The sequence below is a fragment of the Podarcis vaucheri genome (assembly GCF_965113315.1).
Source record: "Podarcis vaucheri genome assembly, chromosome: 9".
Taxonomy (NCBI): domain Eukaryota; kingdom Metazoa; phylum Chordata; class Lepidosauria; order Squamata; family Lacertidae; genus Podarcis; species Podarcis vaucheri.
Window position 1 is genome coordinate 6,587,243 of NC_138767.1, and position 28,000 is coordinate 6,615,242.

At 50.0% G+C, this 28,000-nt stretch overlaps 1 protein-coding gene across 1 annotated transcript; it reads left to right on the forward strand.

Annotated features, from left to right (window-relative positions):
- The first annotated feature begins 199 nt into the window (after positions 1 to 199).
- Positions 200 to 27,986, forward strand: MAVS (mitochondrial antiviral signaling protein). The gene is made up of 7 exons (XM_082236432.1): positions 200 to 335; positions 2,129 to 2,258; positions 8,217 to 8,391; positions 9,296 to 9,528; positions 11,361 to 11,928; positions 13,644 to 13,954; positions 22,813 to 27,986. Exons 2-7 carry the CDS (start codon positions 2,142 to 2,144, stop codon positions 23,488 to 23,490), a joined length of 2,082 nt encoding a protein of 693 aa, XP_082092558.1. The 5' UTR covers positions 200 to 335; positions 2,129 to 2,141; the 3' UTR covers positions 23,491 to 27,986.
- Positions 27,987 to 28,000: the final 14 nt, after the last annotated feature.

Consider the following 28,000-nt stretch of genomic DNA (forward strand, 5'->3'; position numbering starts at 1 on the left):
CTCGAAGCATGAGCTTGACCAAACTGCGGGAGGCAGTGGAAGACAGGAGTGCCTGGCGTGCTCTGGTCCAGGGGGTCACGAAGAGTCGGACACGACTGAACAACTAAACAACAACATTCCAAACGGATTTGACAAGCAGCGCAGAGCGGAAGCCGAGCGACCAATCGGAGGCAGGCGCGGGGCGGGCTTAGAATGATCCCCGGGAATCTGCGCGCGCCGCCGAGGGCCGGCCTAAGGCAGCTGTTCTTGCTGAGTCGCCTGCTGGTTACTTCCCACCGCCTGCACTTCCTTTCTTCTGAATCCGGATTCTTCCTCTGGAAGCGCGTGGAGACCAGGTAAGAAAAGAGGCGTGCCGAGCCGCCTTCCTCTGCATGCAACTCTTTCCTCGACTTGGAGAGTTTTCGGATTCATTTTTATTTTTTTGGCCCCGCCATATAGAAACTCCCACTTTTCCCTCTTCCGGGCTCGCTTTGCCGGGCAGGGCCTAAGACAAGAGAGCGGGGGTTTCCTGCCCCATCATGCACCGCCACTTTCCGCTGTGGATATGCAGTGCGCTGCAGTGGGGGTGATGCAAGGAGGCTGTTTGCGTTTTTCGTCATCGGGAATTTCCCGCGGGGATTTCCAGCGGGACGGGGGGCGTGGGAATAGATAAGCGGCCTGTTCCGGCGACCGCGGGTCATTAACCCCTCCCAGGGTCCTGGCTATCCTCGCGCATTCAGCTTCTGAGTAGACATTCATAAGTTTGCGCTGCGCAGGTAAGGTAGCAACGGAGATGTGCCTTTACCTATCTTGAATAATGCAGCAGGTGTATATATTGCTGAGAGATGGGCAGAAAGGGATTCCCGATTGCGCGTGCAGAAAGCAGTTATTCCCAGTATCATAACTGGGATGTTCTAACCAGAATGCCAGCAACGAGCCGTTGCAAGCACAGGCTCCATCTGGGTGTCTCAAATTGAAGTCAGTGCATAAGAAAACCCTGATTTTCTCTGTCTGCTTGTACTGTACTTATTTTGGGTCTAACTAACTGTTCATTAAAAAAAATCAAACCCCCAAACTGCTGGGAATTGCATTTCTCTTTTCTTCCACTTCCTGGAGGTGAGGGCAGAATTTGTGAAGCTTTCCGGATGATTTCTTTTCTAGCTTGCCACAGGAGTGAAGATCAAAATTCATAACTTAGCTCAAGGTTGTCATTTGAACTAGCCAGATGTTTAACACAACCGGTCCATCATTTTTAAAAAGAAGACTTGAGATCCGTCTTGTCTGAAAATGGCGACTAGACATTCCGTTTTGGTGACTGCAACCTTGGTTTAAGGAGCCATTTGGCGCTTAGCTTATATATCTGAGTTTCTAACACTCCCTTTGGGACAGCCCTGCCCATCCCCCACTGCAATCTGGAGCCCCTTTGTTAGATATGAGCAGCTTCTTTCAAAGATAGCTCAGTTGCTGGAGCACGAGACTCTAAATCCCAGAGTTCTGGATTTGAGTCCCACATTGGACAAAGTGGGGGGTTGGACTAGATGACACCCCGGAAATGATCTCTTTCAGCTTCTGCCTTCTGGAAGAAGGTACAGGGTTATAAAGACTAGGACTAGCTGCCTGAGAAACAGTTTCTATCCAGATGTGATTTTGGTTTTAAACGCAGTGTAAGATAGTCTCTAAGCACTTCAAAAGCACGTCAAAGTGCAAGTAGAGAAATAGGTACCGCTCTGGCGGGAAGGTAAACGGTGTTTCCATGCACAGCTCTGGTTCTCCAGAAGCAGCTTAGTCATGCTGGCCACATGACCCGGAAGCTGTCTGCAGACAAACGCCAGCTCCCTTGGCCTATAGAGCGAGATGAGCGCCGCAACCCCAGAGTCATCCGCGACTGGATCTAATGGTCAGGGGTCCCTTTACCTTTTAAGGTAGTCTCTATGGGAGTATATTGTATTTAATTATAGGGTATCAGAGTTTTTAGGGGGTTAACCAGGCTGGGATAGCTGGGATAGCAGGCATGTTGGTTTTTGAATGTCTGATGTAGATTTTTTCAATTTCGTTGTTCTGTATGGGACAATGATAATAAAGATTATCGTATCATATATTGTGGCCTTTCCCAACTCTACAGTTCTGTCTGTGATTCTCCTGGTTCTAGGTGCTGACTGAACATGGGGTTAGCTGAGGATAAAGTGAAGGAATACATCAGGACCCACCAGTGCAACTTCCGATGCATCCGTGTCCTTCAGATGCTCGACTATCTCAGCTGCCTCACTGAAATAGACAAGGTAACTTCCCCCCTGATTTCCCTGCTCTTGTTGGTGCTAGTGTTTGGATTGGGGAGCTGCCCCTTGAGAGTATGTCCAGGGTAGTGTCTTTAGGCTGTGGGAATGTTGTGGATAATAGGAGAGGATATATTGATTAAATATCTAATAATAAAACAACAACACAGTACAATGAAATGAACTGAGCCTTCCCGCCTCACCAGCACTCAATCTCGTTGCATTCTGTGTGCTTGTCGCACAACACATCAACCCTGAAAGTCAGTTGCACTATATTATTTTCTGTTCAGCAGCTTAACAGCTCACGGACAGAAAGTGGTTTTAGCCTGTTGGTATGACTGATTATACTTCTATATCTCCTGCCCGAGGGTAGAAGATTAAAGAGGTGCCGGCCGGGGTGTGAATTGTCCCTGAGAATTTTTCTCGCTCTCCTAAGACATCAATTCCTTGCGATGTCATCTAGCGGGCTCAGGGGAAAGCCCATGATATCATGTGCTTGTTCACCACCCTCTGTAGAGACTTTCTGTCCATGGCTGTCAACGTACCACACTGTGATACAATATGAGAGGACACTTTCTGTTGTGGACCGGTAGAAGGAGGTCATCAATTGTTGTTTAGCATTGTTCTTTCGCAAGAGTCTCTGTTGGGCCTTCCTAACCACCTGAGTTATATTGTTTTTCCAAGTGAGGTCTTCACTAAGGTAAACTCCCAGGAATTCAAAGGAAGAGAGATTCTCCACACAACCCCCCCCCCCAATATACAATGGGGCTAGTTCCCCTGTCTTCCTCTGCAAGTCCAACACCATCTCATTTGTCTTGCTAATATTTAGGTGCAAGTTATTCTCTAGGCACCATGTAGATACTTTTTGAACCTCCTCTCTGTACGCTGATTCATCTCCACCTGTAATTAGACCCATTATGGTAGTATCATCTGCAAACTTAATAATTGCAGTAGATGGATCAGATGAGATACAGTCATATGTATACAACGAGTACAGGTAGGGACTCAGCACACATCCCTGTGGGGTGCCGGTGCTGAGCTTCAGGGAGGTAGATGTAACAGGCCCAATTCTCACTGTTTGTGTCTGATCCCTCAGAAAGTCTTTAATCCAGTCACACATGGTAGAAGAAAGGTCTAGTTCCATCAGCTTTTTGATAAGGATGTCTGGAAGGATGGTATTAGAAGCCGAGCTATATCCTTCCTCACTTATGCTAGTGAGCTAGTAGCAGAGCACATTCCCTTTGCACATTGCTGGAAACAAGCTGATTGATTGATTCGTTAGAATCATTTGAGTTGAGCAATCCAGTCTGGCTTGTCCAGACTGGATAGTTCCCTCTTAAAAACAATAATGACACGACAGTCTTCTTTTAAAAGGAATGGTGAAGTTTACTTACATTCAGTTCACACTATTGTCCTGAAGGCAGCCTTTATCTTGTAGTTACAGGTACTTGTGTAGAGAAAAGAAGTCTGGGCTAGGCCTCAGGCATTCCACCTTGTGGCTTCCATTCTCTGTAAGGATGAACCATGTGCTGCTGGCTAAGAACCAGCAGAAGGAAGATGGCAAAAGAGCAGTTGCAAGAGCCAAAGGGCCAAAAGAGCAAGAGAGGGAGATGGTTGCATACTCATCCTTAGCCTGGAGAAGAGGAGGTTAAGGGGTGATATGATAGCCATGTTCAAATATATATATATATATATTTAAAGATTTTTATTAGGTTTTCACATTTTATATAAACAACAACAAAACACAAAAACAAACACAAAAGACAACAAACACGTATAGTTTCCAAAAACCTTACTTTCTAACCCTGGTCGTTGACTTCCCCCCACCCCCTCCCTTGCATCCCTATTCCCAAATTTATGTCAGCAAGTTGGCATTCTCTTGTCCATCTTGATATTAGTCCTTTTATAAAAAAGAAGAAACAAAAAACAAAAATAGATTTTTCTAAGTTGGACCAATTCCCTTCCATCGATTTCCCATTTTGTCTTGAATAATAATCTTATTATCTAAACCCCCTGGTCTTGAGTGTTGCTATAATTAGTTCCTTCCCTCCCTCCCATCCCCGATTTGCGTCCCTTCCCGAAACATGTCCAAAATAACAGTTCTTAGCCCGGGTTCCTCACGTCCGAGGCTCTCAAGTCTCTTTCAGTCCCTCTCCGCCGGTCTTGTTGGTAATCCTTTATGTCGGTCATCGAATCTCGAAAGAGTTCTTTTAAAGTCAGTCCATAATCTCTTCTCATATTTAAAGGCGGCTGCTGGATAATTTCCACAAGGCATGAATCTTGGAAGTAATCAAGGTCAGAGTCTATGTGGAGGCCCCAGTTATATTTCTTTATTCCAAATTCCTGCATTTCATAAACTCCCAGGGCCTCCACTTTCGTCTTCTGCATCTTTCGTAAACTTGTCATAGATTTAATCCAATAGCCTCCTTGCTTGTATTCCCCAGGTGCCAGCTTCTGGTTAGTGTTTTCCCACTTCACTTTTTCTCTTTCTTGTTTTGTCTCCTCTTCTTTGGTTATCATTTCAAATTCAGCTGTGGATTCTTTCTCACTCGGATCCTCATTACATTCAGCAGAGCTACTTGTTTCAGAAGTCAAGGTCATCAATTGTTTGCTCATAGCAGTAGTCTGCTCTTGTAATATTCCCACCAGATAGAACATCCTTTCGATTTCCCCCAGTATCTTTCCATCCACAGCCATTGTAATTCCACAGAATTCCCCCTAGAGGGAATCTGGTTACTTAGTATTTTCTCCAACAGTCCTGAATCTTGTTATTGTTTCTTTATTTCCAACAATTTTAGTTCAAATGTAACTCCTTTTAATCCAGAGGAATCTTAAGTTGCAATTTTCTACTATTTACAGTCCGTTTGACAGCTGTCAAACTCTGTACCTCTTACACAGGCTCCAAAACAGGACGCTCCCGGGCCCGGGAGGGGGGGTTGTTTACAGCAAAACAAACGACTTCCAACACTCCACTCTCCTGCTCAAAGTTACTTTTTCCAAATCTTGGAAGTTACTGTCTTTTTAAACTCACCCTTTACAGGGTAGGCACTCCAGCTTAGTTCTTATATCATTGCTTTGGATCGTCTGCAAGGGGGGGGGGGTGCGGACTTCCTTTTATCACACCCCCCGATCGTCTCAAATTCGAAAGGTAAAATTCTTAAAGTCCAATTCCAATTTACTCACGGGTTCTTCTTTTCAGCCAAATTTCAAGGAAGGAAGTCAGCGCTCTCCAGTCATGGCTCGCGGCTTCACTCAGCGGCGGTAGCGATCGACTCTCAGCACCCCGCCGTCCCCCGTATCCCCTCCGCAGCCTTTAAAAAGGCTCTTCGCGAATCAGGGGGGGCGCTTAAGGCACCCACCGAGTCTTCAGTCCGCAGGCTTCCGCGCCTGTGGTTTTTAAGGGTCCCCGTGTCGCCGGCACAGCAAAGACCCATCCACCACTGAGTCGATTCCCTCCGGAGCTCGGAGGGAATCCGCCATTTCCAGATCGCGCCAACCCCGGAAGTCGCCATGTTCAAATATATAAAAGGATGTCATATGGAGGAGGGAGAAAGGTTGTTTTCTGCTGCTCCAGAGAAGCAGACATGGAGCAATGGATCCAAACTACAAGAAAGAAGATTCCACCTAAACATTAGGAAGAACTTCCTGACAGTAAGAGCTGTTTGACAGTGGAATTTGCTGCCAAGGAGTGTGGTGGAGTCTCCTTCTTTGGAGGTCTTTAAGCAGAGGCTTGACAACCATATGTCAGGAGTGCTCTGATGGTGTTTCCTGCTTGGCAGGGGGTTGGACTCGATGGCCCTTGTGGTCTCTTCCAACTCTAGGATTCTATGATTCTATGATCCTTACAGAGAATGGAAGCCACAAGGTGGAATGTCTGAGGCCTAGCTTTATAGGGTCTGCTAGGGTCACGCCCATCTACCTGGTCACACACACAGGAAGGATGCTCCAGAGCAGGTATGGCAGGAAGTCTTCCCCGTCTGTGTTCACGGTCGGGGAGGACTTCCAAACACAGTGGAACACAGTGTATGACGAGCTTAAAAAAAATGTTTTAAGTATAACTTTATGAAAAATACAGAAGCTTTTCTTCTTTTTTAAAAATAATTTTTATTGAATGATTTTATGTTACAAAAAACAATACAGCCATACTACTACTAAATATAATTAAGAAATAAAAATTACATACATCGATATTTAGTTTGTTATTTGTTATTTACCGTCTTATTTCTTCCCAGACATTGCATACAACAACACACATATGTGCAGACACCCACAACCGCACACAAAATGATAATAATGAAAGTAAATATTTTTCCCCCTTTTATCTTCCAAAATCTTTTCTTCAACTTTTAAAATGTTTTATGTATAACTTTATGAAAAATACAGAAGCTTTTCTACGAGGGATAACAGACACAGGTATAGCAAGAGAAGATCAGAAAATATTCCTCTATGCCACAGGAGCGGCAAGGATCCTAATTGCTAAACTGGGGGGGGGGGGGAACTGCCAACAAAAAAGAAATGGCAAGATAAACTGTTAGAGTATATTGAACTGGCTAGATTAACAGAGGCAATTAGAGATCACACTAGACAAGAGTTTCAAAAAGCATGGGGAAAATGCAGAGAATACTTCACAAAACAGTGCCCTAAAATACATACCTGGACTTGCAACCCATGACGGCAGCGCTCTGTTCCCACAGCTAGGCACTGGGGGCAGAGAAACTCGTGAGTGGTGGAAGTTTCTGTCGGATTCTTAAGCCTTATCAGAGGAAAACTGGCCACTCTCCAGGCACTCGGCTTAAGATCCTTGTTGACCTCCCCGTCTGCGTCTCCCGGCAGGATACAGGCTAGGTCACTATCGGCGATCCTCCTCAAGCGTGAGAAGAACACACCACTCTCCCCTCCTCCCTGCCTCCCCAGGGAGGGGAAAGAGTCAGACAGAAATGTATTTACATCACTTTATTTCTGTCCTTGCAGCAGTACAGAAAAACACGTCTGCACTCATCAGACTCCAAACAGCAGAGAGATAAACTCCACCCCTGTACTTCCAGTACAGGTCAGATGACACTCTGAGCTAACATCCGGTGCTCAGTACAGTGAATAGACTGTCCCTTTGTTCCCATGGTACAGTCCCAAACATCAACATCCTGTTTTGCTTTGCAGCCACCTGCAGCTCGCTCCCGCATTGCTGCTTTTCCGTAACAGTTTCACCCTCCACTTGCAATATGCCACTGGGTGAAGGCGCCATCGTGCTCTAGCCCTCAAACCAGTCCCGCGTGACGTATTGATACATTACCTTTTCATTCTGTTCAGCTCACGCGCCCCCTTCAGCAGCACAGACTTGTTTTGAAGCAGTTGCAAAGTTGCTCTGGGTATTGCAAGGTCGCAGGTGTGTCTGTGCTTATGCAGGCACCCAAATTACGTTGCAAACCCGTGGTTCTCATTATTACCGTAGCTATTTGACAGTTAATTGTGGGAGGGTTTTTCTTAACCGTGGGACAGGCATGTCTAAAGCATTCCTGCGGCTTTCTGAGACGTAGCGACAGCCACAACTTGGACGGCTTTCAAAGAGGCTTCGACAGATTCATGGAGGAGGAAGCTAGCAATAGCAACTGTGTGGGAAACAATTTGCCTCCTGGATACCAGTTGCTGTCGCCCTCGGCTCTGACATTTGGGCTTTCCAAAGGCATCTGGTTGGCCACTGTGAGAACAGGATATTGGGCTGTATGGGCCTTTGGCCGGATCCAGAATGGCCCTTCTCACATGCATCCATCCAACTCCACGTTGAGAACTCTGGTCAGGAGATGCTGGCTGCAGACCAAGCTGGGGACCTGCTGGCATGTTTGGAATATGCCATGGGAATCCCAATTTTAAACCTTCCCAGGGCTTCGGTGAGGCTGTTCTGTCTCTCTTTCTCCCCCCACCCCCTCGTTCCTGAGCTTTGCATTTTCATGTCCCCCATTCCCGCAGCAAGAAATTAAAAGTGAATTCTTATTGCGAGGGAACGACCAGACGGTGTGGGAGCTGTTTCAGCGCCTCCAGATAAGGAGGGGCTGGGTGACGCTCCTCATCAACGCTCTTGAAGACCAGAACCAAAGCGAGCTGGCGAATGAAATCAGAGAAGTTTACGACCATTGGCGGCTCCGTAAGTTGCCCTTCCGCCTTTTGCATTTGATTTATTATTATTATTACTTTGCTTCTTAAGAGCAATAATGGAGATCGTCAGCTTTGCAAAAGGGCAGTATATAATCCAAATGAATGAATGTGTAAACCGGTGCTATTCATTTTTGGAGGCAAAAAAATTGGAAGTTGTTTTGATTTTAGAATCTAGACCATAGAACCCCGTATAATAATAGACCACACATCCTTTTCCTCTTGGATTGACTCTGTAAATCACATAGCTGTACCCTATACAGTGGTACCTCGGGTTACAGACGCTTCAGGTTACAGACGCTTCAGGTTACAGACTCCGCTAACCGAGAAATAGTACCTCGGGTTAAGAACTTTGCTTCAGGATGAGAACAGAAATCGTGTGGCGGCAGCGGGAGGCCCCATTAGCTAAAGTGGTACCTCAGGTTAAGAATGGACCTCCGGAAAGAATTAAGTTCTTAACCTGAGGTACCACTGAGAGCCAGTGTGGTGTAGTGGTTAAGAGCGGTAGTCTCGTAATCTGGGGAACCGGGTTCGCGTCTCCGCTCCTCCACATGCAGCTGCTGGGTGACCTTGGGCCAGTCACACTTCTCTGAAGTCTCTCAGCCCCACTCACCTCACAGAGCGTTTGTAGTGGGGGAGGAAGGGAAAGGAGAATGTTAGCCGCTTTGAGACTCCTTAAAGGGAGTGAAAGGCGGGATATCAAATCCAAATTCCTCCTCCTCCTCTTCTTCTTCTTCTTCACTGTAATTCCTTATTGGCAACTGTGACAATTTTTCTCTTCTTTCTTTCTATTTTCTTTTTAAATCCTGTTTGCTATTAAAATTCAGTAATCGCTATTTGGAAATAAAGGAAAAAGAAATTAACCTCTGTGCTGCTGGTGTGTCTTCCTCCTCCAGCCCCTCGAAGGAATGTGCCGGCAGTTGCTGCCTCACCGGCTGTGGTGAATAGCTCCCAGGTGCCAGCCGTGAAGCCCAGCCCACCCTCTTCTGACGTGCCCCTGCCAGTCCAGCCCCCGTTGCCCACAGGCGTCTCAGACCCATCCCACTTCGCCACAAATGCAGCCTCTGAAGACATGCCTGATTACAGCACTCCTGTTCAAGAAACTGAACGTCTCCCTCGGAGCCCTGAGGTAAAGCCTAAGATTGGTTTCTCTTCCCTTGCCTTTCATAGAATCCTAGAGTTGGAAGGTACCCAAAGGTCATCTAGTCCAACCCCCTGCAGTGCAGGAATCTCAACTATAGCATCCCTGGCAAATGGCCATCCAACCTCTGCTCAAAAACTTCCAAGGAAGGAGAGTCTACCACCACTGTCTTCCCCACCCACCCCCATAAATTTTTATTATTTTCTTTACATATTCTTTCTTATCATACTTTAAACAACATACACCGTATTTTTTGCTCTATAAGACGCACCTAGTTTCTGGAGGAGGAAAACAAGAAAAAAAAATATTCTGAATCTCAGAAGCCAGAACAGCAAGAGGGATCGCTGCATAGCAATCCCTCTTGCTGTTCTGGCTTCTGGGATAGCTGTGCAGTCTGCATTCGCTCCATAAGACGCACACACATTTCCCCTTCCTTTTAGGAGGGAAAAGTGTGTCTTATAGAGCGAAAAATACGGTACATCTTTTTGCTCCTCCAAGCTTGTGACTTCAGATGGTATCCTTTATTAAACCCACACGCGTATTTTATCTTCTCACATCTTATCTACACTGTAGGAGTTACTTCAGCCCTGCTAGTGTTTTTAAGTTTTTACAACTGTCCTTTAAAGGTAAAGGTAAAGGGACCCCTGACCATTAGGTCCAGTCATGACCAACTCTGGGGTTGTGGCGCTCATTTTGCTATATTGGCTGAGGGAGCCGGCGTACAGCTTCCGGGTTATGTGGCCAGCATGACTAAGTCGCTTCTGGTGAACCAGAGCAGCGCATGGAAACGCCGTTTACCTTCCTGCCAGAGTAGTACCTATTTATCTACTTGCACTTTGACGTGCTTTCAAACTGCTAGGTTGGCAGGAGCAGGGACCGAGGAACGGGAGCTCACCCTGTTGCGGGGGTTCGAACCGCCGACCTTCTGATCGGCAAGTCCTAGGCTCTGTGGTTTAACCCACTCTGGCGGGAAGGTAAACGACATTTCTGTGCGCGGCTCTGGTTCACCAGAAGTGCCTTACTCATGCTGGCCACATGACTCGGAAGCTGTAAGGAATGAAGTCTCCGCAGGGGAGCAGCTATCCCTGGCTTTTGCGGGAGGTGGGGGAAGGGACAGAGCACGCGGCTCTGTCCCTTCCCCCACCTCCCAGAAAGGCCCCCAGGAGCCACGCTCCCTTTAAAGAGTGCGCGGCTCTTGCCAGAGGAAAGCCAGTAGGCTGGCTTTCGCTGAAGCCAGGAGGGCAAGAGGGATCGGTGCGCACCGATCCCGCTTGCTCTCCTGGCTTCAGGGGTAGCCCCTCAAAGCCTCGTGAGCGAAGATGGAGGAGCGCTCCCTCTTAGCTCAGGATGCTTTGCGTTCCTTTCTTATTTCTTGTTTTCCTCCCCTAAAAACTAGGTGCGTCCAATCGTCCGGTGCGTCTAATAGAGCGAAACATATGGCAGCTTTTGTGTTACTGCTGTTTTGCTGGACGCGAAGGGAAGGAGACATGTTTTATTCTTTGTTCCTGAACTATGCCAAATAAACGCTTGTAAATACGCTTACACACATCTCTGCCCGCCACTTCCGTTGTGGAGATTTATTCACGGGCTCGGTAGCTTCAGAAGGCTACTGAGGCTCAAGTCGCTGATTGATTGATGCTGTACCGGAGATCATCCGGCTGCCGGCCGGTGGCTGGAGCAAGCTGGGGGCCTGCCTAATGCCCCCATATCCCCGGCAGTATCCCAACCGATCCCTCCCATTGCGAGGGGCCGGGCTAGAAGACCTTTGGGGTTCCCTTCTAACTGTACAATTCCATGAGTCTATGGTTTGTTCTTTTCAGACCAGAGGCAATGTTGTAGCTGCTCCTGCTGAGGATGCCCAGGCCATTCCGAGCCGAGGCCGCCTTGGAGAGGCGCTTGGGGAGGTTTTGCCAAGCAACACGCCAGCATCCTCAAGGCCCGACGCGGGTCCTTCGGTGCAGAAGTGGGACGGCCGCCAGCCCCGCCCTGTTTGCGTGAAGAACGGCTATTTTGGGAACAGGAACCACCCCATTGACAGTGCCGTTTTGCCGGGGCTGGCTGCCCCTCCTGATCCCGGAACGCCTGGGAACCAGCCAGTGGAAGATTACTACTCCTCTCCCGACAGCAGCTCCCCTCTGGCTTCGAGTGGTCAAGACAAGGCATCCCTGCGGGAGCAGAGGATCCAGGCATTGCGGGGCTATCACAACGAGGATGTGCTGGACGGCCCAGAGGACGCAGGCAGCCCTCTCCTCCTGCAAAGGCAGTTCGACGCAGAGCAGGGAGTAGGCCTGGGGCGCCAGGAGAAAGGAGATGGGCGCGCCCCCTCTGCCCCAGTGGGGTTTGGAGCGAGCCCAACAGACTGCCTGCTTGGAAATGGCCCGGGAAGAGGTAAGGACGTGGCCCGGTTTTGTTGGTTATTTTGCAGATCAGTTGCGCTGCAGAAAGCGTGCTGGGGAGACCCCACATTCAAGGAACACAAAATAACTTTTGCTAGATTTCAGTAACAAAAGCAAAAACTCCTTTTACACTAAATTAAAATACATCAATAAGCGTGACCCGTCCGCCAGGGTACTGAGAGAGCTACATGCTGCTCTTTATATACTATACCCACGTGCTTAATTAACATAACTTAACAGCACCTGCTATACTGCTTCACAGCTGTAAAACTAGGTCATGTTATTTGCTCTGGTCTTTAAAGACATCCATATCTTGTGAAACAATAATGAAACCTAAAATTTAAAGAAACCATTAAACAGGTTTGAGTCCCTTGCAGCAATAATAATAATAAATATAATAAATTAATTAAATAATTAAATAATTTATGCCCCACCCATCTGGCTGGGATTCCCCAGCCACTGTGGGCAGCTTCCAACCAAATATTAAAAATACATTAAAACATCAGTCATTAAAAACTTCCCTAAACAGGGCTGCCTTCAGATGTCTGCTAAATGTCAGATAGTTGTTTATCGCTTTGACATCTGATTGGGAGGGCGTTCCACAGGGCGGGTGCCACTACCGAGAAGGCCCTCTGCCTGGTTCCCTGTAACTTGGCTTCTCACAGGGAGGGAACTGCCAGAAACCCTTAGCGTTGGACCTCAGTGTCGGGGCTAGACGATGGGGGTGAACCACAGTGCCACCCGCGTCCCACTATTTAAGGACAATTTCCACGGCCTCCTTTTTGCATGGTTTTCTTTTCTGTTCTTTTCCCTAGTTGTTGGGTGGGGTCGGGGGGGGACGGGACACACCAGTGTTTTAAAGTCCTGAAGCTCTGCTGTCTTGACTGTTCGAAACCACCTCGTTCAGCATCAATTCTAGGATTTCAGCCACACACACAGTCCTGTCTTCCCAACCATGAGGATTATAATCATAATCTATAAACCATGAGGCTACTTGCTCTTCCTGCGTATATAAAACATAGCGTGTGCACATGGTGTATTGGATTTCAATCAAATCGATTTAAATCACGATTTAAATCACTAGTCGGTAAGACTTGATTTAGATCACCAGGCAGTGAGATTTGATTTACATCATTATTTTTTTACAGAAAGACTCTTCTTGCTGGTTTAATCTTAATATTTACAACCAGATGAAGGTTTCATTTTTGGAATAATAAATTTTCAGAGTAGTTTTTACAGTTAAATCAAAAATTACTGCTTTGGTTATACTATTAGAAATACATAGACTGATAATTATGAAATTATAGTGAGGTTTCATAAGTTAACTGTTTATATTTGGACAACTTTTCTGCTGTACTTTATTGGAAGGAGAAAAATAATCATTTCCTTAATAACGACTTAAACAATTCATTTAACTAAAACAATAGCATTATAGCATATGTATCCATTAACTGACTTGGTTAAATGGTGGTTTTTGTTTGTTTTAAACAGACTGAGTTTTAGCACACATGAAAAACTTAAAACAAATCCTTATTATACTGTAATTTAAATAGAAAACTATCTGTAGAAAATATTTTTCCTCCCAAAGCATTTTATTTTAAAAATCCAATTTAACCCCAATTTTTTTAAAAATCATTGGTTTTTATCCACCCTGATGGGCACCATCCCATGTGCTGATGAATAATTTCATGCGTTTTTCCCATGCAGGTCCCCGCATTCCTGTGAAGGCTGCTGCCGCCCTCCCCTCAAATGCAGATATTCTTGACAGCCCTTCCTCTGGCAGCTCCCAGCTTCTCAGTAGCCCTTCAAACAGAGGACAGACTCACTCCACGCCCAGCACTACACCTTTAGGGCAGAGTCGACCTCCGCCTTCCGACTTCGACGGGTCCTCCTCCACCAACGTGATCCCACCTAACTCGCCTCCCTGGAGTTTGGCTGCTCCGAGCGACGCGTCTAAAACTCCCATTCATGGTGGGGGTTTGACTGACACAGCCGCCTACGAGGTGGCGCCAGAGCAGGTAAGCTGGTCCACGCTTCTGGGGGTGCGGAGCTTGTGGCGGCGTTGCAGTTGGTCGCGGGCAACGAAAAGGGAAAGGCCGGGGCAATTGGGAAACGAGGAGCCCATCGCCCCATTTGAGCACCTAGCCTGCTCTGACCGACAACAGCTCACCTGTCAACAACCTGTCCCCGTCACTGGGCACCTGATCCCCTAGGGAAGGCCAAGCAGACCTCAGGGGCGTAGGGAGCCACCAGAAGTACCCCATGTGCTGGTCCCGGGGGGTTACTGTGCGGCGTGGTCTGAGGCTGAAGCGGGGTCCAAGGTAGGGAGTTGGGTGAGGTCAGGAACTCTGGTAGAAAGCAGGACAGGGTGCCGGCCGGAACAGGTAACCAACGATGTTGCTCCCACAACCTGGGGCTGGGCTGACTGACCTTTATCTCCTCTGAGGCCTAGGGCGGTCCCGGCCCACAGGTGACTCGCCTCTCCTGGTCTGGAGGCGAGCACTCCTCCTCCGGAAACCTAGTTCCCTCCGCCTCTCTACCCTGAGCCTCTGCAGCTCAGGAGAGGCTAGATAGATAGATTCTTTATTGTCATTACACTAGTGCAGCATTGCACAAGTGCAACGAAATTGGATGCCAACCCTTAAAAACAACAAAAACAAAACAACAGCAACAACCAACAAACCACCTTCCAACCACACCCACACCCATCAAACTCCCCGGTCTCACTATCGAGTTACAGCATTCAAAAAGGCCACAGCTCTTGGATAGAAACTGTTTTTCAGTCTATTTGTCCTAGACTTGATGTTTCTATAACATCAAGGCTGGAGGGTTACTGGACCCAGAGGCAACCTCACCTTCCCCTGACAGGGCTGGGAGAGGAGCACCTGCAGGCAATGGGTCCTCCATCACCTCAGGAGCCAGAGTGGATACATCTGGTGTCTGCTCCTGAGGGTCCGGCACAGGTGAGGGCCCTTCAGATTCAAGCCCCTGCCCCGGCTCAGCCGGTCCTGGAGGCGGGGACTCCTGTACAGGCTGGGATTCCTCCGGTTCAGCCTCTGAATCAGACTCCCAGGCCATCACACCCCATCAGAGGATCTCGGTGGTGTAGGTCAGGGGTCAGCAACCTTTTTCAGCAGGGGGCCGGTCCACCGTCCCTCAGACCAAGTGGCGGGCCAGACTATACTTTGAAAAATAAAAATGAACGGAATCCTATGCCCCACAAATAACCCAGAGATGGGTTTTAAACAAAAGGACACATTCTACTCATGTGAAAACATACTGATTCCTGGACCGTCCGCAGGCCGGATTGAGAAGGCGATTGGGCCGCACATGGCCCCCAGGCCTTAGGTTGCCTACCCCCGGTGTCGGTGGAGCATAAGGAATTGGACAGTCCTGAAGGCACTTTGGGGCCCGGGTTGTTTGTGAATTTGTGGATTCACCTTGAACCTGGCCCACTAGCAAATTTGCAACCAGTACAGCTCTCCTAGCAGCAGAGTAACATGTTGACAGTAATCTGCTCCTGCAAGCCGTTTGGCCCCTGCGTTCTGCAGTAGTGGCAGCTTAAAAAAATACCTGGAGGGCATCCCGTTGGCTGCCCCTGCTCTAGAGGCCCTGCTTATAATAATAATAGTAATAATTTATTTCAACCCTGCCCATCTGGCTGGGCTTCCCCAGCCACTCTGGGCGGCTTCCAACGGAATATTAAAATACAGTAATGTATCAAACATTAAAAGCTTCCCTAAACAGGGCTGCCTTCAGATGTTTTCTAAAAGTCTGGTAGTTGTTGTTCTCTAATAATAATAAGCCACTATTGTTACAGTGGTACCTCGGGTTACAGATTCTTCAGGTTACAGACTCTGCTAACCCAGAAATAGTACCTCGGGTTAAGAACTTTGCTTCAGGATGAGAACAGAAATCGCGCAGTGGCAGCAGCAGGAGGCCCCATTAGCTAAAGTGGTACCTCAGGTTAAGAACAGTTTCAGGTTAAGAACGGACCTCTGGAATGAATTAAGTTCTTAACCCAAGGTACCACTGTATTATTATTAATCTGATTGGACTGTCCCAGCCACGTGCTACAAATCCCCTGCTCTGCATCTGAATGCATGTGTCAGGGCTGCCACCCAGTCCCAGCTCACATAGGACCAAGTCCGCCAGCGTTCAGTTTAAAAGAGTCTTTATTGGATTACAGGTTCCCTTTCCAAACTGCAATGTGCAGCCCTACTTCTTCTAGGTCAGAACGACGAAGACCCGTCTGAGTCTCCGCCTCTAGCGCACCAGCTTAATACCCTAGCCTTGCTCCACCTCTTGCGCCTTTCCTTCCGTCTCTGGGTCCTTCTGCCCCCCGGGGTCTCTTCTTTCCTACTCTCTTCTGACGCGGACCCCCCTGTCCCTTCCGCCTCCTTGCGGCGGGCTTTGGGACCTGGCTCACTCTCTGGGCTGCTTACTGCGCCAGCTTCCGCTACATTTGAACTTGGCGCGCGCGCCCAACTCTCTACTTTCCTCTTGACCGTTTCCTCGCTCCCCGAGGTGGGCGTGACTACTCCTGACTCATGCCCTCCCTCCTTCTGAAAGTCTCCTGAGCCCGATATCTGGTCCCCTCTCTCCCCGCTACTCCCGGCTGGGCACGTGGGTCCCGATCTCCAACTGCTGCTCTCTGATCCCTCTCTGGACCCTTCTTCCTGGGGTGTCCCCCTGCTCTCCCCCCTTGCTCTGACTGCTGGCGCTCCCTTCTGGGAATCCTCGGACTCGCTAGACAGGCTCGGTGATCTCGGGTCGTCATCCCCACTCATCCTTCCTTCGTATTCCTCCCCCTCGCTCTCTGTCTCCTCCCTTCTCTGCGTCTCTGCTCCTGAACCCCTGACATCCATCCCCCGCTCGAAGCCCCCCCTTCCCCCCTCCCCGCTTTCAAGGGTGGTTGGTGGGTGCTCCGTCATCACGGGAGTGAATGTCGGATACAGTTCGCTCCCCGTTGCTGGCCGCCAACTGAAGATCTCCGAGTCTTCCTCCCCGCGTTCGTCAACGGTGATTTGCTCCGCTTCCATTTCGGTGCCGCCGTGCTCGAAACCGAGATCCTCCCCGCACACGTCCATGTCAGTCTCTGCGTCTGTCGCTGGACCTGGCATCTCCTGCCACTTCCGGCGCCACTGCTCCTCTGGCCGATCGTCCCACCAATACGAGTTGTCGGACGCCGAACCCTCCGGTGACCCCTCTGGGGAACGTGTGCGCTGTGCGGGCTCCCCGTCTGAGTCGAAGCCATGGAACGTGCTGGAGGAAAGCGTGGGCGTGAACAACCAGTCGTCGAAGAAGCCCGCTGGCATAGGTCTGTGTGGGAAAAGGGCATGAAACTCGTCCTTGAGCAGGGGTTCCTCCAAGGCGTAGTCCGGCACCCAGCTATTCGTGCTGGCCCGGGTGCCCTCCCTTGCTAGGAGATATTCTACTCCGTCTTCCCCCCATCTGGAGTCCAAAATCTCCGTGACTTCGTTGATGGGGTCCTGCTGTGGCAATCTCCCCGCCTCCGTTCGCTCCGGAGACTGACTCGGTGCCGTTCCCGGTTCCTGGAACCTGTGAGGTGCCCTGTAGGGAGTGAGCACCGACCTGTGGAACACCGGATGCATTCTGGAACCCTCCGGTAGCACCAGCCTGAAAGCCACCGGGTTGATCTGCGCTTCGACTCGGTATGGACCGAGTTGCTTGTGCCCCAGCTTCCTCTTGGCTAACGATCTGGTCGGCACTGCGTGGGCTGCCAACCAGACCCAGTCTCCCACTCGGATCTCTTCGCCAACTCGCCTGTGCTTGTCAGCTTGCACTTTGTATGCGTGCTTCGCTAGCTCCAGCTGCCGTCTGAGTTGATCGTGGATCTCCTGCAACTCAGATGCGAAGGCGTCCGCGGTCTGCGGTTCCCCTTCCCCCACTCTGTCCAGTCCCGGGAAGGTTCTGGGATTCCTACCATTGTTGGCGAAGAACGGCGTCACCCCTGTGGACACGTGTTTCGTGTTGTTGTAGGCGAACTCGGCGAGCGGCAGGTAATCCACCCACGTCGCAGGCTGTTGATTGGCATAGCATCTCAGGTACTGCTGCATGATGGCATTGACCCTCTCCGCTTGCCCATTGGTCTGCGGGTGTCTCGCTGATGTCAGGTTGATCTTGACGTTCAGGAAGCCCATCAGCTTCTGCCAGAAATTCGAGATGAACTGCCGCCCCCGGTCGGACAGTATAGACCGCGGCAGCCCGTGCACTTTGAACACGTGATCTATGAACAGTTTGGCTGTTTGTTCTGCCGTGGCCACCTTCGCACACGGTATGAAATGTGCCATCTTGGTGAACAAGTCCACCACCACTAGTACAGCTGTCTTGCCTCTCGAGCTGGGTAGATCCGTAACAAAGTCCAGGGCCACTCTCTCCCACGGTTCAAACGGCGTTTGCAGCGGTTCCAGCAGTCCCGCCGGTGGTTTGTGCACCGGTTTGGCCCTCTGGCAGGTGTCGCACCTCGCAACGTAGTCCGCGACTTCCCCTCTCAGTCTGGGCCACCAAAAGTCCCTTGCGACTAATTCCACCGTTTTTTCCGTGCCAAAGTGCCCGGCCGTGGGTGCGTCGTGCAGCTGCTGCAGTACCCTGGCGCGAAGTTCGTCTCCCGGCACGTAGATGGCCCCTTTACGTAAGAGCAAGCCGTCTCGTATCTGGAACTCGTCGCCCTTCGCCGTGCCCTTGTGCACCTCTGCCATCTTCGCCTGCGCGAATGAGTCGTCCTGCAACGCCCGCCGCACCGCATCCAGGTCTACTGTGGCTGAAGCGCACGCCCACGCTGTTGGCGCGAAGATGTGCATGGCTGCCGCTGGCGTCGCCTCTTCGAGGTATTGCGGTTTGCGGGACAGTGCATCCGCCATGATGTTGGTGTCGCCTGGGACGTACTCTATTCGGAAATTGAAGTCAGCAAAGAACTCTGCCCAACGTATCTGCCTCTGGTTCAGGAACTGAGCCGTGCGCCAGTGCTCCAGATTCTTGTGGTCCGTGCAGACCTGCACCGTGTGCTTGGCGCCGATCAGGAAGTGCCTCCACGCCTTGAAAGCTGCATGAATGGCCAGCAACTCCCTGTCCCAGATGGTGTAGTTCTGCTCCGACTTGCTGAGCTTTCTGGAGTAGAACGCTCCCGGCCTCCAGACCCCCTGTGGGTCCCTTTGCAGCAGGACAGCTCCCACTGCTCTATCGGACGCGTCTGTCTCTACCCGCATCGGTCTGCTGGGGTCGATATGCAGCAGTTGCTCTTCCGACGCGAAGAGACGCTTGAGTGCCTGAAAGGACTGCTCCGCCTGCTCCGTCCAGATGAATTTCTTTTTCTTGGAGCTTAGCGTGTCCGTAATGGCCGCCGTCTGCATCGCGAACCCCTTGATAAACTTGCGATAGAAGTTGGCGAAGCCGACAAACCGCTGGACCTCCTTCCGGTTGCGCGGGCTCTTCCAATCCAACACCGCGCGAACCTTGGCGCTGTCCATGGCTAGCCCCTTGTCCGACAACTTGTAACCCAAGAAATCCACCTCCGTCGTGTCGAACTGGCACTTCTCCAGTTTGGCGTACAGTCTATGCTGCTGCAGCCTCTTCAGCACCTCCCGAACATCTTGGTCATGGGCTTGCTGCGATTCGGAGAATATCAGGATGTCATCCAGAAAGCAGACGCACTTCTTGTAAAGGAGTCCCGCCAACACATGATGCATGAAAGCTTGAAAACAGTGAGAACCGTCTTGCAATCCAAACGGCATCACTCTGTATTCGTAGGTGCCCAGAGGCGTGAACATGGCTGTCTTCCACTCATCGCCCTCCCTCATGCGGATGAGATTGTACGCACCTCGCAGGTCCAACTTGGTGAACACGCGTCCCTTGCGCACCGTCGCCAGTAGGTCGTCAATCCTGGGCATGGGGAAATCAGAAGGCTTGGTCATCTTGTTTAAGAGGCGAAAATCCACCACCAGTCTTTTTTGGGGCGTGTCTTTCTTCTTTACGAAGAAAACAGGACTGCCCCCTACTGCCCTGGACTCCCGGATGAAACCGCGCTGCAAATTGTGATCTATGAACTGTTTGAGTTCCTGTAATTCGTCCTCAGACATGGAATACAGCTTCCCTTTCGGCAGCGTCGCCCCTGGTAGGAGGTCAATCTTGCAGTCATATTGCCTGTGCGGTGGTAGCTTGTCAGCCTCTTTCTCGCAGAAGACCTCCAGAAAGTCTGCGTATTTGTGGGGGACTGCTTGCAACGTTCCCAACTGCAGTTGTGATTCCTCCTCCTCTCCCTCCTGTCTGGGCAGGATGCAGTGTTCTGCGCAATAAGAGGAGCCGAAGATCAGCTGTCTCTGGTACCAAGCCAGTGTCGGACTGTGCCTGTCCAGCCAACTCATGCCCAACACAATGGGCGTGTCCGACAGTTGGGTGACATTAAAACTGATGACTTCCCTGTGGTTGCCAAGGCGCATCACCATCGGTGGCGTCTGCTTCACCACCTGCCCCCCTAGCAACTCTCTGCCATCCACTGTGACGACTTGCAGGGGCAGAGCGGCAGGCAGTAGCTGTATAGCGTGCTGCTCCACAAAATCCTGCGCTATAAAGTCTGCGTTGCTTCCAGAATCCACAGAAAGCGGCACTTCGATAGTGACGCCATCGGGTAGCTGGAGAGATGCTGTGAGCTGCACTACTGGTTTGGGTGGGAGGGGGTCCGTGGGTTGCAAGATCGCTGGGGACTGCTTCACTGATGCGTCTGGCTGGGCCCCAGTGCCTCTGTCTCCAGCCAGACATCGTCGTTTCCCTGCTGGGGTTCGCTGTATTGCTTGGCCTCTTTCACCGTTGCGGAGGCTGCAGTGTGCTTGGAGCTCCTCTGGGGACACTCTTTCGCCAAGTGTTGAGAGCTGTCGCATACGTAACACTTCCTGGTCCCTCTAGGAGGTTTAGTCTTGACTGCCGTCGGTGCAGAGGCTCTGGTAGCTGACTGAGCCCTGGCACCTCCCACCTCCATCGGTTCCCCTCCCCCTCCTGGCGGAGGTGTGGATTGCGCACGCGCTGCTTCTCTTGGAACGAAAGAGAAACTTCTCGCTGCTTCGCGCCCTCCACGTCCTTCATCTCTGCACCATGGACGTTCTTCCAGCCTCACCCCCACAGTCAGCGCCCTTTGGACCACCTCCTGCGTGCTTCGGGGCCTCTCCCCCCTTGCAATTTCATCCTTGACCGCAGAGCTTAGACCCTCCCAGAACAGGTCTCTGACAGGGGGCGAATCCCGGTCCCATTCTAAGGCACTGACCAGCGCAAAAAAGCGGGCGTGGTACTGCCGGACGCTCGCCCTCCCTTGTTTTAGTCCATGAATCTCCCGTCGGGCAAGATCCACATCAATAGTAGACAAAAAACACGCATCCATCGCTTTGATAAAGGCATCTGCATTCTGAAGCGCCGGATCTTTATCCCTCCACAAATTGCGTAGCCACGCTTTAGCATCCCCATGCAAATGGGATAGTATGAACCCCACTTTCTCTTCCTCATCTCTAAAGTCTTTTGCCAGCAGTTGCAGTGCGCACATTACGTCTGCTCGAAAATTGGGGTACTGTTGTAAATTCCCATCGAAGTGAGCCACAAGCCCTCCTGCTCTCCGTGCCAACCCAACCCCCTCCGGTCTGGGTCCTGGCTGCCCGTGTTTAACCCATGCTTCAAACCTGGCGTGGAGATCTCTGTAGGCGGCTGCCGCATCCTCCTCCCTCTTCTTGGATGCCAGTACCTCCGCGTTCAATTGGGTAACTGCCTGTTGCAGCGCTGCAACTTTCTCTGCTTCCGTCATCTCTGCTAACCGTCGTGAGCTTGCTCCCAAACACCGATCCCCTCCTCCAGCTGCCTCTCTCTCCGCTGCGAGGTATCAGGTGTCCGAAGCTTTTGAGAGACGGGTCTTACTGTCAGGGCTGCCACCCAGTCCCAGCTCACATAGGACCAAGTCCGCCAGCGTTCAGTTTAAAAGAGTCTTTATTGGATTACAGGTTCCCTTTCCAAACTGCAATGTGCAGCCCTACTTCTTCTAGGTCAGAACGACGAAGACCCGTCTGAGTCTCCGCCTCTAGCGCACCAGCTTAATACCCTAGCCTTGCTCCACCTCTTGCGCCTTTCCTTCCGTCTCTGGGTCCTTCTGCCCCCCGGGGTCTCTTCTTTCCTACTCTCTTCTGACGCGGACCCCCCTGTCCCTTCCGCCTCCTTGCGGCGGGCTTTGGGACCTGGCTCACTCTCTGGGCTGCTTACTGCGCCAGCTTCCGCTACATTTGAACTTGGCGCGCGCGCCCAACTCTCTACTTTCCTCTTGACCGTTTCCTCGCTCCCCGAGGTGGGCGTGACTACTCCTGACTCATGCCCTCCCTCCTTCTGAAAGTCTCCTGAGCCCGATATCTGGTCCCCTCTCTCCCCGCTACTCCCGGCTGGGCACGTGGGTCCCGATCTCCAACTGCTGCTCTCTGATCCCTCTCTGGACCCTTCTTCCTGGGGTGTCCCCCTGCTCTCCCCCCTTGCTCTGACTGCTGGCGCTCCCTTCTGGGAATCCTCGGACTCGCTAGACAGGCTCGGTGATCTCGGGTCGTCATCCCCACTCATCCTTCCTTCGTATTCCTCCCCCTCGCTCTCTGTCTCCTCCCTTCTCTGCGTCTCTGCTCCTGAACCCCTGACAGCATGGAATCAGAGAGTTGCAAGGGACCTGGGCTGGGGCCCTCTACTCCGAACCCCTGCAATGCAGGAATTATGGAATCCCAAAACTCTTGTGGGATAAGTACTGAATGGTGAATTATTGGGGGGGGGGGTTGGGCAGAGGAAGGAAGGCAGGCAAAGAAGTGTGTAGGTGGGTTTTTCTTACCTATTGTCTTGTCTCCTGAAGGTGATCCAGCCCTCTGCTGTGAGTGGAGATTCAAGGCCGAGTACGAACAAAGTCTTTCACCGTCCCAGAGATCACGGTGTCTTCTCTACCAATCACGACGACGACGAACCCTGCAAACCGGGCGTTCTGCATTCAGTACAGAGTGTAAACACAGAGGGGTCGCCTGATTGGCAGCTGAGTGAAAAAGAGACAACTCCTGCATATTCAGGGAGGTCGGATAGGCTTCGCCTCAGCAATTTCTCTGAGGGCAGTGACCCTTTGATGATCAGCAATCTCAGCTCGTCCGAAGAGAGATGCTCTGGTCCAGCCGATGTTGCTGTTCCAAGCAGGGGTGAAGCCCGCGACGCTTCCCGTCAGCTTTCACGCGGCAACCACCAGGACGGCGATGGTTCTATCCGAACCTTCACCTTCAAAATGGAGGAGAGCCCTAGTGTGGATCTCGAAGGAGCCCCTGGTTTGCCGGGCAGCCCTGGCGAACGATCCCCGGGTGCCTCGCCCGGCTCGGACGACAGGCAGCGGCCGGTCAAAAGCGCCAGGCCCCGCTCCGAAAGTGCGAGGGATTCCCTCCCCAGTGAGAGAGGCGATGCACCATTGACTTCACGCAGTTATACGTGGCTCCTCGCAGGGTGTGCCGTGGTGGTGGCAGTGGTGGCTTTTGCACTTTACAAGAAGAAATAGGAATCTGGGGAGGGAGGCGAGGAAAGAAGGGAGAGTTCCTGGCCCTCCAAATAGATTGATTCGTTCCCGGGGAAAGCGTTAAGATCGTCATCCCTCCTCACCCGGTGCCTCTATATCAAGAGTTGACTCCTAGGCCAAATACGACCCCCAGGACCTCTTTATGTGACCCATAAAGACTGTTGACCCTCTTCTGCACCCTCGTTGAATGCTCTTTCATGTCTGGAATGTCTCCTTGATCTGGTATAATAATGCCTTTGGATGGAGAATCGATGGGGGAAGGTCTGTGTGTGAATAAATATCTCCACCTTGCAAGTGGCTCTGTTACCTACTGTACAAAAGCAATAGACAGAGCAACAGGTGTGACCCAATTTTGGGGATGGTTCTGCCCCCGACAGGTAGCCCCTCCCCTTGCATTCTATGCAAACACACTCCCACGCAGAGTTTTGCTTCTGTTTGAATCCACTTCCTCCACGGGCGTCGCGCGATGCTCACGGCAATTATTTGCCGTTCACCAGTTGCCTTCCTGCACGCTTCCTCTGCTCTGCCCTGGCATACCTCTTAAGAGAATAGGGCTTCTCTTGATGGAGGACACGTAACCTACTCCCAGTGGTGGCCCCTGATATGGGTGGCTTTACAAGAGTAGTTGGGTGGCGCTGTGGGTTAAACCACAGAGCCTAGGACTTGCCTATCAGAAGGTCAGCGGTTCGTATCCCCGTGACGGGGTGAGCTCCCTTTGCTCGGTCCCTACTCCTGCCAACCTAGCAATTCGAAAGCACGTCAAAGTGCAAGTAGATAAATAGGTACCACTCTGGTGGGAAGGTAAACTGCGTTTCCGTGCACTGCTCTGGTTCGCCAAAAGTGGCTTAGTCATGCTGGCCACATGACCCGGAAGCTGTACGCCGGCTCCCTCGGCCAATAAAGCGAGATGAGAGCCACAACCGCAGAGTTGGCCACGACTGGACCTAATGGTCAGGGGTCCCTTTACCCTTTACCTTACAAGAGTAGTTGGCAAATTCATGAAGGGGGAGAGGGCCATTGATGGCCACTAGCCAGGGTGGCTATGCTGTGACTCTGCAGAGCAGCAAGCAAAATCATTGAGAAGAAGCGAGGCAGCCATAATGCATTTTTTATCTTGCAACATTAATGTACCGCTTGATTAAAAAATCCTCTGAAGTAGGACTGGGCGATGCATCGATAATATCATCCAAACCTGGTTTCAAGTCCATACCACGCTATTGGTTTCATTTTTTAAAAAATCATTTTTATTGATTTTCCAATAAAAACAACCAATCAACATATCCGCATCATAATCCAATTAAAAACAAGAAACTGAAATTTAAAAAGACCAAATTGTAATCCAAATTGTAATTATTAATTTTTCCGGGCTCCCCATAGTCTGGACTTCTGAAGCATATCTCCAAATCTTCAGTCCTGCCTCTTCTCGTTGTTTTCACATTTTCCGCCTTCTGGTGGTTTCATATTTTTTGACCTGGCATTATTTTGCGAATCATGATGTCTAGCTGTACATTTGCTATCCCAAAATCACAATGTGGGAGAGACTGTGAAGCCAGCCAATGCCTCTACGTAGCTCCATCCTTATTTCGGACATTGTGGTATATCGGTGTATCACGACTTTTAGCTGGTGATATATCACGATGTTGGAAACCAGATACCGCCCAGCCCGACTCTAAAGCAGTTTGTAAAAAACGGTATAAAGCATTCAATAATAGTAACAAATAATACAATTTGTGTGTGTGTACAGTGAAGGCACCTGCCGGGCATTAATAGGCAGGGAGGCACAGAAGGCAGGTGATGCCATACTAATAGGCTTAAAATGTGGAATGAACCCATGGCACTCATAAAAGTGCCCATTCCACAGATCAGAGTGGAGCAGTGGGCACATAATTGGGCAAAGTAAGCTAACAGCAGCACTTTGAATATTTTTTAAAAATGGTTGCCACAACTGCACTCTTTTCCCCTTCCTAGAAACGGCCTATTCTTTCTTTTTTATCAGGCCTGCCTTTTTCTTTTCTACGAAAAAATAGATTGTACAGTGGTACCTCTGGTTGCAAATGGGATCCGTTCCGGAGGCCCGTTCACAACACGAAAAGCCCGCAACCTGAAGCGCCGTATCTGTGCAGGTGCGCAGCGTGATTTGGCGCTTGTGCACATGCACAGAGCGCGATTTAGTGCTTTTGTGCGAGCGGCGAAACCTGGAAGTAACCCTTTCCGGTACTTCCGGGTCGCCGCGGGACGCAACCTGAAAAAACGTAACATGAAGCAAACTTAACATGAGGTATGACTGTACCATTTTTTAAATCCTGCCTTGCCATCCCCCCTGGTGCACCTGAAGCAACACAGCCGGACGCCTTCATCTGTCCTGCTTGCAATAAAACACGCCTCTCCCTTATTGGCAACAAACGCAGGCGCTGCAACTCTCCTGCGGTTTGACTTCACCGCTAAAGGAGCTTTCTTCTGTTGTCTCCTAAGGCAGCCAGATACCAACACCACCATTTCTCTTACTGCCCCCCTCCCCCCACTTGTTCATCTAAATGCTGCTCGTTTCACTTGCTCATGGTAATTAAAAAAACACCAAAAATTAGCTGAAAGCCTTTTTTGGCTGCTTTGTGATCCCATCTTGGTGCACCGATGCATTCCACACACAGACTACCACCACCAGCAAATGCACAGGGCCCCAGGATGTGTATGTCCAAATTGGGCAAATTCAGTATTTACCAAACTGAAGAAAGCAAGGGTGCAGTTTGAGAGGGAGGGGTCATCCTGATCTGGAAATCTTATGAAGCCTTCTGGGGTCGAGGGGAGTCCTAATATTGTTATGTACTGAAGTTCTCACCCTGGGCCAGCAGGGGGATACTGTAGATAGTTTTCACTCAGGTCCACATATGCAAAAAAGGAATTGGAAGTGACGCTCAGTGATTGGATAGTTACAGAAAGTTGTTACTGTTGCTTTGTAGTTGAGCTCTATATAAGGAGGTTGGCTGAACCCTTCAGTTCAGTTCAGTTCTGGCCTGTGAATAAACAAGAGCTGTCTGAGGAATCGCTGTGTCGTCTGATATGTTCACCCACAACTTAACAATTATTATTTATTAAACGTATCACCCTTCATCCAAAGAGCACAGGGCGGTTTGCAGCATAGAAGCACAAAATGAGAAACAAAATACCTCTCGCAATACCAAACTGAAATATGGGACGCTGGCATGGCCCTGTCATTCAGGGCCTCGATTATAGCTTGCAGCAAAATATGTGCCCGCTTGACTGCTTAGATGTGCAGAACTGCCACTTCTACAAGTGCTACATAAGATTAGTTTCTTGCAGGCAAGAAATCAGTCCTTTGGTGTGGCAGAGCCTACCCTTCGGAATTCCCTGTCCATTGATATTAGGCGGGTGCCTTCACTGTACTGCTTTTAATGCCTGCTAAAAGCCTATTTGTTCTAGGAAGCCTGCCCAGGCTTGACATTTTAGTAGGTATAATTGGTGTTTTCTTTTAATCACTGATTTTATTTTGTATTTGTTTTTTTATGTTGCTTCTTTTTAATGATTCCTTTTCTGTTGGCGTTTTAAATGAATATTTTAGCCTGCCTTGTTAAATTGCTTAGGGGTCTTTTGTTCTACTAAGACTTTTTGTTAATAAAATAAATAAGAGTGTCTCCCTCTCTCTGCGTGCTTTTGGAATTCTTCCCGAGGAGGCAGTTGCAAAGAAGTGCTCTTCTCTGAACTTTTCGTCCGGTTGGATTTCTGCTTTTCCCGGGAAAAGGCTTGTAAGCAAGAGTCATGAGCAACTGCATCCTAACTCTTTTTGCAGGTAGCATTCGATGAGAAGCCTTTGCAGAAGATTCCTGGGCCAGATGATATCAACGGAGCTGTCCTTCTGATGGTTTTGGATTGCACCAGATGCCTTCTTAAAAATGCAATTAATCTTCCGTAGTGTTGAAGGGACAGGATAACCAAATCCTGTCTGTGAAGTCACCCCACAATCACCTCAGGCCTCAAAACTGTCCAAAATTCCCTTTCTCTCTTCTAAAAATCCACAGCAGTTTCAGCTCTTCTCTGCTTTCTCACAAGATGCTGCTGCACAGGCAAAATGTAACTTTTATCAGTACGAGAGAGCTTCAAAAAGGCTAATGAATAGGCTCTGTCAGTGCCAAGCATAAAGCAAGCCTGGGAACTGAGTCTTATCTCATCCAGTTGCAACACATCTTGGACACGCTGAACCGCAAGGCTCCTCAACCCCCTTGGCTTCTCATCCCCCTTTCCTGGGAAGGGTGCCAAGAGTCCCAAAGACAGGAGCTTTCTGTTCATGCTCAGGAAACTCATCATGGGGCAGGGCTCCTGAGGAGGAGGAGAAAGGGGAGGGAACTGGAGGGGAATATATCCTCTGTGCAAATGGCTGTGAACTTGTGCTAAGCTTGTGAGTTATCACGCTTGCTCCTTCTACCAGCCCGGATGGTAGAAATAAAGCTCTTTCTCTGAAATTATTCCTTGAGTGTAT